Here is a 20,368-nt window from a genome sequence, read left to right as displayed (position 1 = left end):
TCTGGTGCATCAGGAAATGTTAAAAAGAGGTCATCTAGCAAATCCCTTTCACCAAGCTGCAGTTCTCCATGAGCTACTCTGGTAGCTGAGGAAGCCTTTGCGTTGTTGGTTCCCCATCACCTGTGACTCCTTTGTTGTAAATGCCAATGCCAATGTAAGCATTTTGTTGTGTCTTCTGTGATCCCAGCAACTCTCCATTCAGAATGAAAGTAAGTCAGCCAAACTTGTGAGTCTGTTACCAATGGTAGTAACTAGAAGTAACTTCCTATCTCAGCTAAGTTTAAACCTGAGGCTCAGAGCTGTTGCAGAAATATGACCTTTAAGCAGCCAAGTTGGTTAAATTGCTGTACAGAGGGAAACTATGTAAACAGGTCACTGACTTTTATATAGTTTCAGCTGTTGATGTAACTACCTGGTGTGGAAAAAGAATAGCAAGTCTTGTTTTGTTTGGCACAGCGAGATGTTTGCATTTTGAAATGGGATACGAACTTAATGGGACTAAACTGCCTGATATAAATAAAGTGTGCAGCTGCTGAAATACAGTTCAGAGAGATGAACCAGTCCTTTCTACACCTTGATGATTTTAAACATGCAGCGATGGTTTAAACAGCAAAGTGCTTTTACTGTGGCCAAGCTGCCTGCCAGACCACTTGCTTTAGGTCATATTTACATATTGATGATGCTGTTAATTATGACATTAAACCCATTATGAATTAATGATTAACTGGTGTTAATTCCTTCCAGCTAAATATTTGCCTCGATAGTTGTGTTATGGAGACTATAAAATGGCTCCAAAAAGGAGTGCAGGGCACAGATTAACAGGCTGGAGAGAACTAGGAAAACTCTTCAGGCTGGAAAGTGCTGGGCAGGGCTGGGAGGAAAATTTCTGTGTTAAGTGGGACAAGAGGAAATCATATGTACGTTAAGCCTTACAGAAGGAAAGACAAACACCAGAATGACCAATGGAGTCCAACAATGTCTAAGTGCGCTAAGAAAAACTACAACGTCTTCATCTGTTAACCCTGCTCACTTGTGTTGTTGATGCTAAAGGCCACAGAACATCTTGTGGTGGAAATTAAATCTGTTGCTTTCATTATCTGTCCATTTTTTATTTTATTTTTTTTAAATTTTGTTGGTACAAGCAGTCCAATTAGCTTTGTTCTAGCCTAAATCCTAACATCTGCAGTGGACTGCATTCTGGATTTTTGTCTTATCAACAAGGTCTAAAGTGCAGATGTTGAACAGAAAGAGGATCCAATACAGACCAGAGGTAGGCTTGGTTAAGGAATATTCTGTACCAACCTTTCTTTGCCAAATCTTTTGTGGTTTCTCAGCTCCAGTTGTCCAATGTACCAGCTGCATCTGTCTTCAGATGTTTGTGACCAGATCTGCTGTCAGTTGGGTTTCATGAATATGCAGCATTTTGCTGAAATACAAGTCCCTGTTTGGCTTCACTCCAAACCTAGTGGTTGGAGTTCCAACTCCAAACCTCAGATGAGGTGTTACCCCTTTCAGAATTTATGTGGGACAGAGACTGAGTGGGAAGCTACCAAAGAGTGCCAAAAGTCCTCACACCGAGCAGCTGAGGTGCTTCACCACAGCAGCGATGGGCAGGATAGGCCCTTTCTGTCTGTGTGCATGTATGTATTGGTGTGGTGCTCCCATGGCCCTTTACTAACTCTTGGGTTTTTGCGTACTGTGTTTTTCAGGGTCAGGAGTTGACTATCCGTCAGATTGCTCTTCTTGGCTTCAGAGACTTGGTGTTGCTAAAAGTGAAGTTGGAAGAAATTCTTCCTCTGGTCCAGTCAAAGCTCCCAGCTTCCATTGTCCAGATGCTGTTAATTCTGCAGGTGAGGAGCCTCTTGATTTCTTCATCTGACTCCACTAGCGATTCTTGTCCTCACCTTGCTGAAACAAATCTTGGAATGGAGAATGGGGAAGGCAGAGGGTGTAATGAATGGGAAATTGTGTGCTTATTTCGGAATCGTAAACGTAGAAATGAGAGCTAAATTTGAGTAGTTAATGCCCTGAACTTTCCTGGAAATGGGTAAGGATATTTCTGAGAGGGACAGGTTCTGCTCTTTTGTGTTTGCATTTTCCTTGGTACCTTGTCTCCCCAGCTAGGAACAGTCCCACAACTCTTATTTCCACATCGCCATCTACCAGCTTCTCTGAATGCCTCTTTGTGCCCCAGTTCTCTTGGTTTGTCAGCTTTGTAATGACCCGGTGAGTCTTACTCAAAGTCATGTAAGGGTAACATTGGCTTTTCGTGTTTGAATTTCAGAGTGTCCATGAGCCCACTGGCCCTAGTGAGGGCTACCTACAGCTGGAAGAACTGGTCAAGCAGGTGGTGTCACCGTACTTGGGTTTGTGTGAGGATCACAGCTTCTCTGGTGGCACCTGCTTGCTTGGTAAGATGTGTGTACTATACACAAGCTCTTTCAAACACTCTTACTGGGGTACATATGTCAGCTAATGTGAGGCAGTGCACATCTGCTAGAAAAGGAGACAGTGCATGACTACATGAGAGAGAAAGCAAAGGTTAAAGCACTTCCAAGAAGGTCCTGATTAATATGTTTCTGAATGGTGTGGTTTTTATTTTCCATCACTGAGTGAACTATAAAGGTCCCACCACTGCCCACACATGCAAAATCTCGCCTCTTTCTGAAGGCAGTTGGGATTTGAAAGCTGCTCTCTCTGGTCTATGCCTGATGTGCTGCCCTCACCCTCTCTTGCTGGTGAGAAATTGCACCCATTCCTTGTCTGCCTGCTCGCTGTTGCTCGCTAACCTGCATTGACTGCCTCAACTCCTGCACTCACTGCTGCATCCACCACCCTTCACAGCCAGCTAAATTCTTGTTTACTCATCCTGAGAGATTACTCTTGTATTTTTTTTTTTCATGGAGTCTTTCTTCAATCTGAGGACTCTTTAAAAAGAAAATCTGTATTTAAATGGTGGATAGATGGGGCTAGGAGAGAGAACTGGCACTGCACTTCAGAAAGGGGGTGCTTACTGTGGAAAACTTTAGACCTGATCCAGGAGCTCTGCTCACAATTATGGTGAGCAAGAAAAGATTGACCAGCTAAGAAATAGTTATGGCAATACTGTTTTGGTAACTGTGAAGATTTAAATGGAGCAAGTGAAGAAAACTTCGGTCCCCCTACTACTTTTCGGCACTTTATAAGCTGTAGCCTCTACCTGGATACACTCATGACAGCCCTAAGTTAGCTGAAGACATGCAGCCTGTCTTGTACTGTGCCTCAGTAGCACAGGGTAAAGGATGGTGTTATGGTAGAAAGACTTTTCAGGACTCGGATGATCTGTGTCAGCTCTTGTAGTTGTTGGGCAAATAAATACAATATCTTTTATACAAGTTAACATGGTTAGATTCTTCAGTATTGAGCTGCAGACCTGATCTGAGGCTAGATCTAGACCACAAACCTCCATAAACACTGAGCAAATTTGTTTGGCTGTTTATGGATGCCTGCATGCTGCTGGGATAGTGTGAAGTGTAGCTGCCTGATTTGTGCTGATGTTCCTAGCCATCCTGGATTTCTGCCAGCTGAACAAAGCACTAGTGTCATGAAACAAAATTTCACATGAACTGGCCTTGTAAAGTTTATGTGCCTCAAAATCATTGTGCTTGCTTTGATTTTAGCTCTGATTTATTTGTGTATATTTCCAGGGTGGCCTTTTGCCCCTGCTCCACCCTGTGCTGAGCAGAAGGAAAGAAAAAACTTGCGTTTGTGTTACACAGCACTGACAAAAGAGCAGCACGTTTCTGCAGATAATCTTGTCGTTTTCAAAGTGCTCCTGTGGTGGTGATTTCTTTTAATAACTGCCATTTCTCATCAAATTTCTTTCTCTTCCTCTTTCTCTCTTTCTGTCACCTTTGTGCTTTCTCAGAACCAGTTTATTCTCCCACTGGGCACTCAGTAATGATGAGGATCCCAGTAGGTTCCTTGCCATACAGTGGCTCTGTAGCAGCTCTTGTGAAACACGCAGTTGGGCGTCAGGTGTGCTTGTGTTCTCTTTGGATGCTGTGGAATCCAAACTGCCATCTGGACCACAGCCTTCGAGATGCACAGGTGTTGGGAAATGTGACTGAAGAAGGTATCTTGTCATGGCTGCAAATAAACACGAGGCTTCAGCCTTCAAGGCTGCAGTATGTTAAACTTGATTTAAATCGAGAGAGGAGTGCGGCAGGAATAGTTGTGAAAGGGAGCAGAGAAGCTCACAGAAGGGAATCGAAGAAGGCGGCCTCCCTAATCAAAGCAACAAATTATGAAGTCAAGATGGAGCATGGGGAAGAATGTTGTATCCCCAAACCCATCCCAGATACCAAAGACAGGTTGAACTGTGCCCACTTTAACCTCTGAGCTCTGTTGTTACCACTGCACTGGCGGAAGCATCGCGATGTAGTTGCTTCAGTTGGTTTATGTTCCTTTTGCTGTGCTGTGGTACTCTCCTGTTATCCATCCTTCTTGCTTCTTCCATGTAAATAAGCCACAGCCTGCATTGTAAGGATGGAGTATGCTGAATGGATCCAGTTGTCTAAGAAACAATGTTTAAAGTACGAATGGGGAAGAAGATAGATAAAACATTCACCCTACTTCCCCCATGTATTAAACCTAATATTATTGCTGATTTGAGTTTGCCTGCAAAAAATCCCTGAAAAACTGCATGACAGTTCCCTTAGGAGAGCATCTTTTGTGGCCATCGGCAAGGTGCACAACAGTCCCTGAGAGGTGAGATGACTTCCTTTCCTCTAGAAGCCCATGGGAACCCAAGAATTAATGTTTGCATTCTCTGCCAGCATCTTTGCCTTCTACACCACAATGTGGTTGTGGTTGAACTTCAGTCACGGAGCATGCTGGAGCATAGCTCTGGGCAGCGGGGTTTGGGAGCATTAACCTGAGAAGCTTTTCTCTCCAGAGGACTACTCTGAGGAAGATTTTGAATGAGAAAGCTCCTAGGACAAGACCAGCGTGCTTTATGTCAGCACTCAGCTGATTTGTGCTTCTTTTCCTTTTAGACTTTGTCTACCTGGATGGAGTTCTGTGCATTACAGCTCTTATGGTGACTTGGTACGATGCATACATAGCATTACAGAGGCGAGGCAGTGCCCCACAGCATAATGAGATGAGAGAGATAAAGGACAGGTGGCTTGCAGAAAACAAAGCTGGAAGGTATCACACAGTCTGATGCTTCTTGGCCATCGGTTCATAGCTGGACGTTGTGCAAGAGTTGCAGGCTGTTTTAAATTTTACAGGGAACTGTGATTGCTCTATCAAGCAATTAAAGGGGGAAAAGTAAAACAATAAATGTATATTCAGAGGTTAGCTTAATTTTTATCTGACTCTCATCATAAAGGATTTTACCTTTGTTGCACAAAAATCATCTGTGGATATTTTTTTCCTCAAGAGTCTTTTGATTGCAGACCTTATATTTGGCACTGGAAGGCATTGCTTAATGTCTTTGCTGCTGTGGGGAGAAAATACCACACGTGGATGCACGTTCTTCCTGATTCATGGGTGCTTTTGCAAGCTCAGCTGCAGTGTGCCTTCTGTGCCCTGGCAGTGTATCTGGGTTATGGCGGTTACTTCAGTGTCACGGAGCTCAGGAGCTTTGCTTTATTTGTGCATGCAGCAGGCAGCACACTACGCCTGTTCCCATGCTGGTATAGGTCTGGGGAGAAGAGTGTCACCTTCTGCTTTACTGTCCATGTTCCCTTCAATACCAGCAGGTTTTTGCAATCTGCCCGTCCAGATGCTGGTTAGATTTCAAGAGCTGAATGATGTCAGATTTTGAGGCACCGACTCACGCATCAGCTCTGTACAGTCTGCTCCGCAGTGAGTGCGTGTGTGTGCACAGATGCTCACGTGTGCACGAGTACACACGTGGTGCACAAGGCTCTGCAATGATGAATACAGAGCGGCTGGCTGGAGTGCAAACTGCTGCAGGAGTTGATGGAACAAGGGACACTTGTTGGCCATTTTGCCACAGAAGCCAGGGATGTACCAGAAGAGGATGTCAGGACCAATTTTCCAGCGTACGTGCTGGCAGGGTAGCCAGGCTGGGCAGGAGTAATTAAACGTTATTGCTTCCTTCTCTGTGCTTGCTCTCAGTGGACTTTAATCTCTCAGGTCATCGGGCTTGGCTGTTTCAGCAGCACTAAAAGTTTACACGCAAACTGGCATTTTTTGCTCACGGGAATATTTTTGTTTATTAGGTGAACATCAGGCCATGGCCATGATTTTTCTTTTTCCTGTGTATCCCAGCTTTTTGGGAAGTGCTGCAAGCCGTCTCTGTTTAAATGAAGCATATTTTCATTTTTAAATTTGCTGTTTAGGAACAGAGAAGAGCAAAGATTTTGCCTTTGCCTCCAAAATCTTCAGCGATGGAGTCTGGAGAATTGGCAGCTTTGTGCGTGGCTCAGTTCAGCTTAATCTCCTCAGGCCTCTCTCGCTAGCCAAGAGACCTCTGCATAGCTGAAGCCAAGGCAGGACAGACGTAATGTAAATGTTCATTTGTGGAATGGGGCATTGTGATGAACACAACCTCAAGAAGCTACTGGCCTCCCTTTATCCTCTCAGCCACAGAGCTGAGCAGGTCTTAAAGGTGGCTGAGTTCCGAACTGAGACATGAGATGGGCACCTGAGTGCATTTAGGAATCTCAGCCTGGATCAATCCCGTTACAAGTAAATCACTGCCCCTACTGCTGCCTGCTCTCTTCTGGCATCAGTACCTGACTTAACTCACAGCAGTTAGAAATGAAACAGCCCTAAAAACTACTGGGGAAGCTGGAGAACCAGACAATGACTCCTGTGTTACCTGAGTCTTGCCTATGTCAGAGCAACTTTTTGTGACCCAGGCGCGGGCAGCAGCAGAACACAAGCGCTGTGCCGGGGTTTGGCAGTGCCGGTGCTCAAAACCTTGTTTGTGCACACTCTTAAGGGCAGAATGAACCATCTTAATGAACTCATTACTGAGAGCAGCGGGGTGAAGTGTTGTCATTGCCTGGCTGCTGCCAGTGGTGGGGTTTTGGCTGCTCAGCCATTCCTCTTTGTAACAATATCAAGCTTGTTTTCTGCCTTTCTTACTGATGCAAGCTTCCAAAACTGTTTCATAACCTTCAGTGATGAGCGCTCTGCTTTGAATTTTGTTACTGTCTCTTACGCTTTGCGGTCTTGGGGGAAGTATTGTACGTAGCCTGGAAGGCTTCTGACTTCAGGAAATGAGACCCTGTGCTTCAAGGAAGTTGGTGAGATACACAGACAGGCTGGGAATAGCTTTGTCAGCTGCCCTGGGGACAGATCACATGAGGTGTTTACCACCACACAGCGATGCTGCGTGGCGGTGGAAGACGGGAGGTGAGAAGTGATGCTGTCTGATTAAACCTGCCAGGGGACCCAAGGCAAAAACCCAGATGCCAGCTTTTCTTAAAATTTTCAGTGTCAGAACTGAAATGGCGCCCGTGAAGCGGGGCTGGGGACCGTGCCTGGGGCTCAAGTTTTAAACCAAGACTCATTTGTCCCCCTGAACGGTCTGTCCCCGAAGACTGTTGTGCTGTGCACTATGTTAGGTGTTTTCAGTGTCTAGCCCCAAATGCAGGCGTGTTTCAGAAGTGGATGAAATGTTTTTTCCTTGCATGATCTTTAAAAAAACATACAGTGGGATGGTGCTACCAGCATAGCCTTTCCAAGCAGCCAGAGAGGCAGTGCAGTGTTGGCGTTGGGAACGTCATGTTGACACCAGCTGATGGCATCTCCTGAGAGAAATTTTCCAGATAAAAGGATGGCGAGTCAGGTCTTCACCAAATGTTTCTCTGGGAACTTGTGGCACTTAAATGCCACTGATTTTAGAGAACTTGCACATGAGAGCTTCTGCTCTGTCCTCACCCGCTCTGTACGTAAGAGGACAATCAGGAAGCTGAAGAAGGTTCCTTTGCTGCACCCATTGCTTTTTGGCTTGCTCCTCTTGCAGGCAGCAGCTCTGCTGCCTGGCAGTGGAGTGGGAGGTGTTTCCTTACTGCAGGAGAGGCAGATCTCCTTTCCAAACCCCTGGCAGGATGAACTGCAGGGCATCCGAACAGTGGCACCAGGATGGGAAACTCAGCGTGGCTGCAAGCTGAGCCCTCTCTGTTCCCTGTGGCCAGCCTAGCAGTTCAGACAAGGCTTTGCCTGTGCCCTGCTGATCGTTCCTGCTTCCTTCTTCTCTTCCAGAGAGACGGTACTCCAGATCCCGTCCTAAGGCTGGTGCACTGAATTATTCGTCTCACCTGGTGACGAGTCGGCAGCCCAGCGAGATGGCCCTGACGCCGCTGACAGAGCAAGAGGGGGAGGCTTATCTGGAGAAATGTGGCAGCATCCGGCGCCACACCGTTGCCAACGCTCACTCGGATATTCAGCTCCTGGCGATGGCCTCCATGATGCACACAGGGATGGTGATTGAGGAGTCAGACAGTAACGACAAATGCCTCCTCCTGCAGCCCAGCTTCAGCCACAGGCAGTGCTCCAGCGAGCCCAGTATTGCTGACGGGCCAGAGGGAGTCATGGCCGCAGGTAGGCAGGACTCTGCAGAGCTGAACTGCACGTCGGTCAGCTAGAAGCCTTGCCGAGGAGAGGAGAACTGTATGCACTAAGCTGGACAAACTGTCTTGTCGTCCCCGCTGGGAAAAGAGGAAAACTCATGTTTTGCCCCAGTCATTGAAATGGCGTTGTGGGACCTAATGTCTCTTTGGGAATGCTAGATTTGTTTTTCTTTCCTGTTTGTGATCATTGTTGATAGAGGTACCAGCCTGCTCCCGAACGAGCACTGAGGGCTGCAAAGTTGAACATTGCAGTCTACTTCATATAAGCTTTCGTTCTGTACCAGCCCAAACCTTCTGGTCTCAGGTTTCCTTCTGTTTCCTTGGTATGATATAAATTAGCCTCTTTCTGCTTTTCTCTGTCTTTCCCGGTTTCATGCTACTCGTTTGCTCTTTGCTCCTGCAGTAGAAAGCCCTGTGCTGAATGTTCTGGCTGCTTCTGGCACTGGAGTGGGAATGGCTGAGGACTGCATTTTTTTCTTTTTAAGTTGAACTCAGGGTTGAAAACACTTGTGTCTTGCAGAAAGGTCTGCTCAGGTGGCTTGCGAGAGATCCTTTGGATCCTTTTCTTGCCTCCCATGGGTGTGGGTTTCAAGCCCAAATCTGAAGAAACCAGATTTTTTCCCGCCGTACCTGAACAGAAGTGAATATACGTGGCATCTCAGACAAGCACTTCAAATGTACTTTATTTAGTTCCAGTAATGGTGGTGTAAATTGGGTGCAGAGGAGGGAGGTGTAAATTAGGGACAAAATGCAGTCCTGAGCATCCTGGCGCTTGGCATTAATTTTCTCTCAAAATTTTGGCGGTGGTAGGGCTGCAATGAAAGGAGAAACCTAAGTGGATCCCTTCAGAAAGGCAATGCTCAGCAGTGTCTGCACCTCTGTTGTGAGAGAGAACTGAAGGTTCTCCAGGCTGGGCCATCCCCATTCCAGCCCAGGAGGTGACATACGGGATTTCATCCTCGGGCTGCGCTGGTACTCCCTGCACGTGCAGATTTCCTGAGACCAAAGACAAGCAGCTGGGTGCAGGAAGGAGCCTGTCTCTGTAGTACATTTGTGAAGTGCTTCTGACCTCCAGTGGTATCTGGTTCAGTGCAGCGTTTCTCTTAAGGTAAAGCGAGGGCTGTTTGCAGCCTTTGTTTCTGTTTTTATTCTGAAGATCAGGAGTGGGTCCAGCTTGCCAGTGTCTGTGTGTGCCAGGCGCTGCAGCCCGCAGCGCTTGCTTTGTAGCCCCACTCGGCACTCAAACGCTGCTTCTATGGGAACAGACCCGATCTGTTCGAGCAGTCCCCTGGGATGCTCTGCTGATGTCTTGCTAAGCAGATTTGCAAGTGTAATTACAGGCTTAGAGGTGAACTGAAATGCTGCCTTAAATGTCAAATCCCATTAAAAAATATGGGTATAACACCACTGCCACTAGAATCCAGTCCCTGTGGTATTGACTGCAAATAAATCTATCCTGACAAGGAAACAGAAGGTTAGGATGAGAGCCTCCAGGATGTTTCTTTTTCGCACGCTATGACATCAGTTACAGAGTTTGCCCTGCTGCTGTTGGGCATTAAGCACCCTTTGCTGCACCGAGAGTACAGCTCAGACCTGTCAGGAACTGGCCTTAGGAGCACGTGCAGCAAAACACAAGCAGATGATTATTTTGTAACAAAGCATCTGAAATAGCAAAGCATCGCTGAGCATCAGCTCACGCTGATAAATAAGGGTGTTGCTTTGCTTCCTGTGGTTTGCAAGCCCTGAAATACCTGAAAAGGCCTCCATTTTCTTGCAGTCACCTACGGCACCCTCGCTACTGGCCTTTGTGGAAATGCAGCGCTCTGATCGCCAGCTGTGCCCACGTGCTGAAGGACAGAGATTTAGCCGAGCTGCCTGCCTCCTAGGAGGAGCGCACGCAGTCTGGGGGGCAGGAAGACATGGCTGTAAGCAGCCTTTCCTTTAGGGGGATTCTAGGTGAAATTGCCTTCCTATTCCTAAATTGGACTGATCAGGCCAACTTACTTGATGCTGTCTGCCCCAGGATGGCCGTGGGTTGTGGTGGAGCTGCAGAATGCCCGTGGTGGCAGCCAAGCCCAGCAGACCATGCCGGTCTCACCCTGCATGGTCCTTCCAGCGCGGGGCAGGTGGTGGCATCCTGCTCAAAAGGAATTTGTTTGGCTACTTGCAGCCTTCTCTGAGCTCTGGTGGGGCGCGTGGGGCAGTGGTATCCTCGCAGCATTTCAGTTCATTCTTACAAATGCTTGTCTTCTCTTTTCTTCTCCTCTCACTCCCCTTCTGTAAATACCCAAACCATTTGGATAAGTGAGCAGCGCCCTCTTTTATGATGAAAATAAGAATGATTTATTTATTTCCTGACATACTCTTGGATCATCTCTAGGGCTAATAGGAATCCAGTCCTGGTTTTAACTTGAATTTCTTTTATTTTACATGTATGTATAATTTGAGTTATTTTGATTTTGTACCTGTTATTTTGCAAAAATTTGCACCGAGCCACTCTGAATCATGCACTTCCCCAGTTGTTTTGATTTTTAGGGAAAATTAAAGCTGGTGGCTTTCCTTTGTAAATTGAAGTAAACAAAACTTGTTCTGTAAACAACACTGAGGGTCTGAGCACTGCTTCTACAGGCATGTGGGAGGCACAAGCCTCTGCCAGCACCTACCTGTTACCAGCAGACTGGGTGCCCCTGGAAGCCTTTGGAAAGGCTGCTGTGATGGTGGCAGGAGGCTGGCACCGAAGGACCACTGGGGAAGACTGGGGGGCAGCTCGCCATCCTGCGCTCCGCTGAGGATGTTCGCAGCCTGCTGAGGCCAAGCCCCTGGAAGGAAAGAGCAGAGACTGCCCCTGGGTGAGTGAAAAAACTTGAGAAAACCATGAGAAAAACTTTCATTTTGCATATGGGTATCTGGTCTGGCGTTGCACCTCCTCTCAGCTCACTGTGTTGCACAGCCACGGCAAGGGTGCAGGGCAGATCTTTGCTGTCCTGTGTTCGTCCACTTTAGAAAACCTCCTGAATAAGCTGTCAGGATGGGAAGAAGGGATTTCTCTTACCACTTCCAAAAGCCTGTGTGTTACTTTCTAATTAGATATGTATCTAGATTAAGTTACTTCCCACCTCACTGAATCTTCCTTTTGTCAGTGTTAGACCCTGCTGCCTTCTCTTTCTAAGGTGATTCACTCTCTAAGTCCATGAGACTCCGTCATACACGTACTGAGAGGACCTCAGCAGAAGGCTGTTCCCAATATAACCAGCCTCTCCCCCTGCATGCCTGACATGCAAGCAGCATGGTTTATTGCCATCAAGCAGAGCTCCTTCAGCCCCCAGCTGTTTGGGCAGCAACGTCTGAGCCCCAGGCTGCCATTTCCTTTACAAACAAGCCCCAGTGCCCACCTAGGGCTGTGAACAGCAGAGCAGGTGAGCCACGAGCCGGCCCCTTCCCCACAGACTCATGAATCCTCCATGTGTTTTGGTGAGCAGCTTGTTTCAACAATGTTTGGGGGAAGATGGGAACGTACACGTTCCCATGAGCCTGCCCTTTGTGGCAAACCACCCTGTTGTGGGAGAGATGTGCGCCTTGTACCAAGGCTGGGGGCTCAGCCCACAGCCAGCTGCCTTCTCTCTCACAAACACCAACCTCCATAGGAATGTCGTTGTGAATTGTGCTCTTTATTGAAAGTGGCCGCCGCTCCTTCGTTGCCTATAGAATATACCCAAAGATACCTTGAGCACCTGTGTGAGCTACATCCAGTCGCTGTTCCCAGCTAAGAAAGTGCGCTGTGTAATTGTTGTGTCAGGTTACTTCTCCCCGGTATGTAAGTTAAACCCCTCCAGGGGATGCAGCCTGCCCCCAGGCACTTCTCCAGGTCTGGTGAGAGCTGTCCCAAGCACAGGAGTAGTATCTCAGGATGAATGACTAGTTTGGGCTGTGTTTGTCAAGTCCAAATGATAAAAAGAAATGGCAATTACAGTGAGGAAATAAGTGAATTGAAAATTGTTGTCAGTCGATAGTTTTTAGATGCATATAGCCAACACCCTCTCTGGGTCACAAATAGGGGTGTGTGTGTGCAGGAGTCACCTCCATGTATGGGAGGATGTACTGGGAGAGGGCAAGGAAGAAGAAGAAACACATTCAGGCAAAGGAAATAGAGGGCTGGATTAATTTTTCACAGAGAACTGACATAACACAAGGTGACGTAGAAGCCTAATTACTGTTTGGTCATCAGACTTTTTAATCAGCAAAAGGAAAGCAAACCTCTTAAAAAGACGAAAACAAAACAATATCTTAAGGGTCTCATCTACCCTGAACTCATACCACAATACAGAGCAGCTTTGCAGTAGCTGTAAATTGTAGCAATATTCAGGGAGCTGCTCTTTAAAGTGTCTGTCATTAGGCTTCAGAGCTAACTCCCACTTAAGCCAAGAGCCAGTTCATAATTCTTGCGGAATAATTATTACGGACTGTATAGCAACAACCTCTGTTACATTGGCAAATTGACTGGAGTCACGGAATCATTCTTTCTGAGCTAAATATTTATGAAGACAGCTGCATTGGCTCACACCCAGAAGTTTGCTGCAGTTGCTATTATCATTGAAAAAAAATCCTTTTCTTCTTTAAACCTGAGAACATGAGTTCTGTGAGGATTGCGTGGGCTCCTCAAAGAGTAGACAGGCTGGTTATGAGATGCTCAGGGTTAAAGTCAGTGATGCAGCAGGACTAGCTGGAAAGTAATGGAGTTTATGTATATTAAATGTCAGTGAGAAACCACAAGATTGGTGCCATACGTCCTCTTCGCTGTACGACTCTTAGAATGATTTATAACCATCATTGGTAAGCAAGCCCTCTTTTCCACTGTGGATTTTTAATCCACTTCACACTAAACAGCTATTGACTAACATATATTGACGGTTCTTGGAGCAGAAACAAGAAGTCCTCCCTTCACTCTTGTGTGTTTCAAAGGGGCAGTTTCACTATTACAAGAGCCATCTGCTACGTTTTTTCAGGTTCATCTCAGCTCAGTGAATTATCGTTTATCTGCTGTGTGGTTGCAAATGAAAAGGTGGGAGAGGCTGTTCTGGAGGAGGGAACTGATGGCATGTGTACCTGGAAAGCTCCCACATAAGCAGATTTGGGTCTGAGTCCTCCTGGGTGTTACCAGGTTGAATGAGGAAGGTCCAGGTCATGAATGAAGATGGGGGTGGTGGGGAAGGACTGTGTGTGTGTGCAAAAAGTCCACCTTAATTGGTATATGCCATGTGTTTATGAGAAATACCCTGCTCTAATCCTGTTTTTTGCCTTGGTGGGGATGGGAGGATGGGAAGGGAGCTCAAATGAGGATCTGGGACTTTTAATCTTGGGGATTCAAGATGACTCTCCTTTACAAATTTGCGTTAGTGCTGGGCAGAAGAGAGAGGAGGGGGATTTCTTGTGATTTTCCCCTGTCCTCAGTTTCTTCTCAAAAGATAGCGGGGGGCAGCTATCACATGTTGAGCAACGCATTTTTTGATAGCTCTTAGGAGATGGAGCTCCTCCATGCTGTGCAGCCTGGTGCTGCCTATCAATATCTCCTGAGGCCCTTAAACGCGAGGTGTGTTTCTCCCTGAAACCTGGCAGCAGGCTGGAGGGGCAGAGATGGATGCCCAGGTCCTGAGCACAGACCGGCCGGAGCTGCTGGCCAGGGCTTCTGGGGCTGTGACACTGGGAGGTAAGGTCCCCAGCAGCTCTGCTTGTGGCAGGCTGCAGGGGTTGTGCAAACACAGACGTGAGGTTTTGAGGCTGTATTGCGATAAATAATTATGTTGTGGCTTGGTAAGCTTCCCCAGAGGCTATTGAGCTGGCAGCAATGCACTGGGATGACAGTAGGTCACACAGTGCTGCTGCTGCTGCCTGATTCCTTCCCACCCCAAACTTTGCTGTTACCCAAAATCCCATCCCCTGCAGCATGCAGCCTCTCACCTTCCCCTTTGTCCCCTCCTGGCTTATTGAACTGCACAAGCTGGCCTGAACAAGGCCCCCAGAGAAACAGAAAAGCCCATCTTCATAAGCTTATGCCTTTGTCTTTCCATGATGCTTAAGCTAATTCACTGGCTGCCCACATCATTATTGCCATCCTCCTTTGCTCCTGGTGTACAATGTGGAGTGGAAGTTGGTTAAGATCTGCCCCCTCTTGTCTCTCCTTTTTTTTTCCCCAACCAGTTGTCATCATCAGGCTCACCTGCAGAGAGCGATGCCTTCAGAGGGCAACAGCAGCCCTCTGCCCATACCTCTGGCTTGGTGGTGGTCGTGAAAACTCAGCTCCATGTTCAAGAGCTGCAAGGGTGTGTGCAGCAGCAGGCGCTCCTGTCTGCTATGGCTGTGGAGGTGGCTGTTTTGGGGGAGGAGAGCACCCACAGGCCAAGCCTCCCAGTGCTCAATGCCACAGGCAGTCTCTGAGGCAAAAGCGAGGTGATATGCAGGAGATCACGTTTTTGGGTTAGCCACAGCCGTGCCCGTAGTCAGTACGTCCTTGCAAATCACCTCCTGTACCCCACCTTCCTGGCCCTGCCACTAATGCTGGCGTCTCGGTTTCGCTTCAGACACGGGTAATTGATAGCAAAACCTGCAACACTGTTAGAAAGCTGCCAGTGAGAAATGTACCATGAAAGGCTTGGATGGGAGAGGCCTATTATTTAGGTCACTGGACAGCAGTGGGATGCTGTTGTGAGAGGAAATTATCCATTGGCCCTCTCAGGGATTCAGCGTGCAGGGTACACAAGGGTACCTCATGGCCTTGAAGGGTAGAAGCAAATGGAGGGGTAAACCAACTGTAACAGATCAGCTGAAGGGCAGTTGGTGGAGCTCAGCAGCAGGCACAGGTAGCTCTGCAGGCAGAAGGCCACACAACAGAGGGGAAACCCCTGTTCCTGCCTTGCTTTGTGTCAGAACTGCTCATCCAGAGCTGTCCCTTCCTGTGCCTCCCACCACAGCTCAGGGATGAGCTGTGGCCTTGGGGCCTGGTCTGAGAAACAGCATCTGGGAAACTAGGCAAGGAAATGGGTTAGGAAATTCATCAACTGAAAATCTGGGAGAACGAACACTCCCCCACAGCCCCAGGCTCCGGCCGTGCAGGAGATCCAGGGCTGGGGATGGGTTTTGCACGTTTGTGACAGCGGAGGTGTGCTGGTGCCTGCATCTCGCTGCTGCTGGATCAAATGGGACAGGAAAGGGGCCTGGCCTCCTGGCTGTTTTTTTTCCACAGCCCAAAGAGACGCTGCTTGTTGGAGGGGATGGGGGTTTAAAAAAAACACAACCATGTGATTTTGTCTGTGGAAAAACTCAGCTCAGTAAAGACATTCTGCCCAGGCAAAAATAAAAATCTCCCTGCTGGGCGCCAGTGTGTCCTGTCAGGAGATGGGGTGTGATGGCGGCTGGCGGGCCGAGGGGAGCCATGCGTGCCTGCGGGGCAGGCCGGCCGCGCTGTAGTGACACGCCGGGCATGCGGCCCTGTAGCGCCAGCTCAAGTCGATCAGCGCCGTGAGCTGAGGCAGGCCAAAAGGGCTGGCAGTTGTATCTTCAGTGCAAAATTATATTATCAGCTCTCAGCTGATGAGAAAGATTTGGCACGATGGGCCCCAGGCTGCGAAAAGCTGTTGCAACTGAGACCAAACTAAAATACTCCACATCTCAGACCTTGAGGCCTAAATGAGAGGGGAAATCTATCCATACCATCTTTCTGGGCTATTTCGAGAAATTGTGACAAATTAGACAATGACCAAGCCCTTTCTATTCTGGAAATGACTTCCAAGAAAATGATCTCTTGTCAAGGAAGTTTTAGGTGTTTAAATTAGGCCTGCTTAAGCAGTCTTCTGAAGAGACATATTCAGTGTGAATTATGGTGGTCAAGACGCACCGAGGGCAGGGTACTTCACTGGTAATGTGTGTTTTCTACTCAGCATCAGCTGGATCTATTGATGTTTTGGTGTGTTGGAAGACCCCCAGCTCTGAATTTGTTAGAAATTGTCTGTCATGCTGTCTGCAGGAACAGCAGGATGGGTGTAGGTTACGTGCTTATGGTTTTGCAGGCTACATCCTGTCAGATCCTGGAGAAAATTGTTCATGAGTTGGGATTCTCTGTCCTGTGACAAGTACTTGTGTTTTGGCAGTGAACTTTGCAGGTCAGCACACCTTCTTTCTGAAAAGGCTGCATTACTTTGACTCTTTGTTAGCATTCACAGACTTTCAGGAGTTGAATTTAACTTTGCAGTAGGAATCCTAGACCAAAATGGGTGCAAAGGTAGTAGTAAATAACAAAAACTTTTCAGGAGTAACTGAGAGAGAGGGTGAGGTCTGGGCACCCTGTACATTGCTCCATTCCTTGAGGTGGTCTCTGTAAATGGCATCATCCTCACTTCATGCAGCCTGGTGGTGCTTTATTCAGCTATCTTTTCAAGGAGCAACAAGCCTTGTCCAATGACGATGATTAAAATTAAGAGACAAAATTTAGGCACAGGATCTTTGAAATACATTTTGATACCCTCCAGCAGTCTGACTCCATAATTCCAGTGAAGCACTTCACTGCAGATGCTGGAAAAGAATCAAGAGGACTTAGCCCTGTTTTACCTTCTCTGATTCAGGTAGGGATGTGTGATGGCGTGGGACACACAGATCTGGCTCAGAGGGACAGACCTGGGGACGATCTGTGCCTACGGCTGGACTGAGAATATTGTTAGGATCAGAAACAGGCAGAAGTTACGGTATGGTTCCTTTGCATTCACATGCTTGCTTCTATTGCAGTCTGAAATGGTTCTGGTCTTTTTGCCCCAAATCAGCTCATCTGTGAGGAAAGGCAGAACCCAATTTGATTTTGAAAACCTATTTAAGAACAGCTAAATCTTTCCTGTCAAAGGCACCATTTTCTTGTACTGTCTCGAGTCAAATTTTAAATATTGATTCACTTTTTTTTTTTTTTTTTTAACTGGATGTATGAGGACAGGCATATGCCTATACAAAGAGTATTGGCATGAAGAATCCACAACTTTAGCCCAAGGAGCTGTTTCTAGGAGGTGAATCATACCAGAGGCACTTACTGAAGTAAGTCTGAACTTCACGTTATGTGAAGTTTATCGCACCTGGTGTAATACGGAAACTGGGAGAACTTGTGTTCGCCACTATTCCTTAGCAGTAGCTTGGTTCCTTGATGCAATGCTGGCAAAGTCACGATTCCTGTAGCTGGTACTACCCCTTTCTTAAAAGCATCAACAGAAACAAAGGTAAATCTTAGATGAAACAATACGATGCATGCATGACTGAATACCAACATGGAAATTAAAAGTCTAAGCTATAGCACACTGTTCTAGGGCTTGACAAGTCACACTCACTGACTTCATGTTTAAGAACAGAACAAATTGTAGGCACCCTGGTGCCCTCACACCCACTGCTACGGAGCTGGTGCTGGCAGTCACAGAGAGGGATGTTTTCTTCTGAAGGCAGAAAGGAAAACCAAGAAGGAACCAACATGAGTCTGCAGCAGAACTGACAGGACTCTGCAAAAACCACCCTTCTCTGCAAATCAACTGAGATGAGGTAAGGTTTCTCTTGTTGCCTTATTATTTTTTTAAGCACATTAAATAGCAAGTAAGTTGCATGGAAATTGGTTTCTGTACAGAGGGATAAGGAAACAAAAATTTTTTGGACAGTTTGTCAGAAGGTATTTAGTGAGCTAGCACTTCTACTTTTAATAAGGTGAGAGAATGCAGGATTTTTTTTCCAAAATTGTCACTACCCAACTGCTAAAACACTGCTCCAATTAAACATTGCCCTCCTGGAGCCTTTGACCTTTCATTTTTAAGTAAGACTCTCAAAAAAAGCCACCAGAAAATATATGTATGGCCTATTAATTCATTTAATTACAGGCCTGCATCTGCCAGCTCTGGCTGAGCTAGGTCAACCCAGCTGGTAGCTCAGAGAAAAACTCTCAACCAGTCTCAAGGATCTTTAGGAATTTGAGTAGACCAGGGCTTTCCTGTGCTGCAGCTCTTGAAGAATGGCTGAGGAGAGGGCCATGTGCCAACCTAAATAACTATCCATGGTCACATTAGCAAGCAGCTCACTCTCAGCTGCAGTTAAGATCTGGTCGTGACAAAAGAGGAAAGCAGCAGCTCCAGCTGTCCTCCTCCACTAAAACAAAATCACTGATCTCAGGAACCTTCATGGGCTGCATTGGCTTAGATGAGTCAGAGCACAAACTGAAAGGAAAAGGTAACTCATGCGTTGGAGTTTAGACTAAAGCTACCAGGGAAATGATTTTCCTCTTTCACTGCCTCCTCCTCTCAGTTTGAGAAATTTCCCCATTCCATCCAAGAGAGGGGAAAAAAACCACCTGACAACCTAAACCTTTTAGAGTTACAAATCCCAAGTGCTTCTCTGAATGGAACAAATGGGTTCAGTCACAATCCCCAAAAAACTAGACAGGGGAGCAGGGCTCCAGGTTTTCAGCAAAAAAAAAAAAAAAAAAAGCTTCACAATGCTGTATTATCTGCTGTCTTTATCTGTTCCTCCCACCCCCTCCATCACAAAGCAGGAAGGTAAATTCATTTAGGCAGTACTGTGTATTTTTCCCAAATGGAGAAAAAGTGCAGTCTTCTAGATGGTAATAATGGTTCTGCTTGGAATAAACATTAGTTAGGGTGGACTCAGGCAATGATTACTACATTAGAATCCCTTTCTGCTTCCTTGCAGGCAAGGGGAAAAGAAAAAAAAGGAGAGACAGTTTTTTTTTATTGTTATTTGTGAACTGGAAGATACAGCAATAAGCAAAAAATCTTCACACATTCTGAGACCTGACAAGCTTATAGGAACTGTTAAATAGTTACCTGTTTCACAGGGATGTATTTTTATCAGGTAAGTGAGGTTTAATACATGCATATATTTTTAATATTAAATCCAGCGAAGAAAAAAAGACATGAGGACCACAGATCCTGGAATTTTGTGTTCCAGGTCACAAAGACTCAAATTGTGACTGGGGGTGGTGGCACCAGAACCCACTCTGTCCAGGACAGACTGACTTTGTCCTTCCACGTAGAACTGACAAAGGCTCAGTGGTGGGAAAATTAAGAGGGTGAGACTGGGGTGGTGACGGCGAAGTGTTTCCTCTGGTCATGGTCATTCTTCCCACGAGCTATTTCCTCTTTCAGTGGTAGGAGTGTGGTTCTCTCCCTCTCCCCCTTTCTCTCTCTCGTTCTTTCTCTTTTGAGCCAAAAGGTGCAAGAGGCATAACTTACCAGCCATCATCCTTATTTCATCCAGACTGAAATATAAATCATACTTAACTGCGCTGTATTAGACATTATCTCTAGTAAATACCACCAAATTTCCTCAGAGGAATTTGAGTCTTGAAAATTATACACTCCGAAGGGCATGGAGCCTGAGATCAAGTTTCTCCTACCTGCAGCTGCTGTTAAAAAGACAAGTCCAGAAGAATGTTGCAGGTGAAATAAATTAGCAGATTGCCACAAAACAAGCATTTATTTCTCGTACTGACAGAGAACTCCCTTTGACTTCTGAGCATCTTGCAACAAAGCTTCAAATCATTGTCTTTGCTACTAATGTAACAAGCAAGCAGGATGTGGCCACAGGTGATAATGTTAATTATTTTTCAGAGCTGCATCTTAAATTACAGGATGATCACACAAACAGTTTACTATCAATTACACGATCTCTGTCTTCTAGTAATGACTTGCACTAGCTGTATCTTCTAGTAACGACTAAAGCTATCACTACCCTTTATAAATTACAGA

At 46.5% G+C, this 20,368-nt stretch overlaps 1 protein-coding gene across 10 annotated transcripts in view; it reads left to right on the top strand.

Annotated features, from left to right (window-relative positions):
• The window catches only part of PRR5L (proline rich 5 like), a 103,880-nt gene extending 86,217 nt beyond the window's left edge, over positions 1-17,663 (top strand). For 9 of the 10 annotated variants that reach the window (XM_066997093.1, XM_066997094.1, XM_066997092.1 and 6 more), the window contains 3 exons: positions 1,710-1,850; positions 2,285-2,411; positions 8,227-11,193. In XM_066997093.1, the coding sequence (XP_066853194.1) occupies positions 1,710-1,850; positions 2,285-2,411; positions 8,227-8,609 (651 nt within the window). In that variant the 3' untranslated portion in view covers positions 8,610-11,193. Of the gene's footprint in view, positions 1-1,709; positions 1,851-2,284; positions 2,412-8,226; positions 11,194-11,222 lie in introns of those variants that run through there. The other variant, XM_066997100.1, reaches the window with a different exon arrangement.
• The last annotated feature ends 2,705 nt before the right edge of the window (positions 17,664-20,368 follow it).

Source organism: Anser cygnoides, chromosome 5, assembly GCF_040182565.1.
Source record: "Anser cygnoides isolate HZ-2024a breed goose chromosome 5, Taihu_goose_T2T_genome, whole genome shotgun sequence".
Lineage (NCBI taxonomy): Eukaryota > Metazoa > Chordata > Aves > Anseriformes > Anatidae > Anser > Anser cygnoides.
This window is presented reverse-complemented; position numbering and strand designations above follow the sequence as displayed.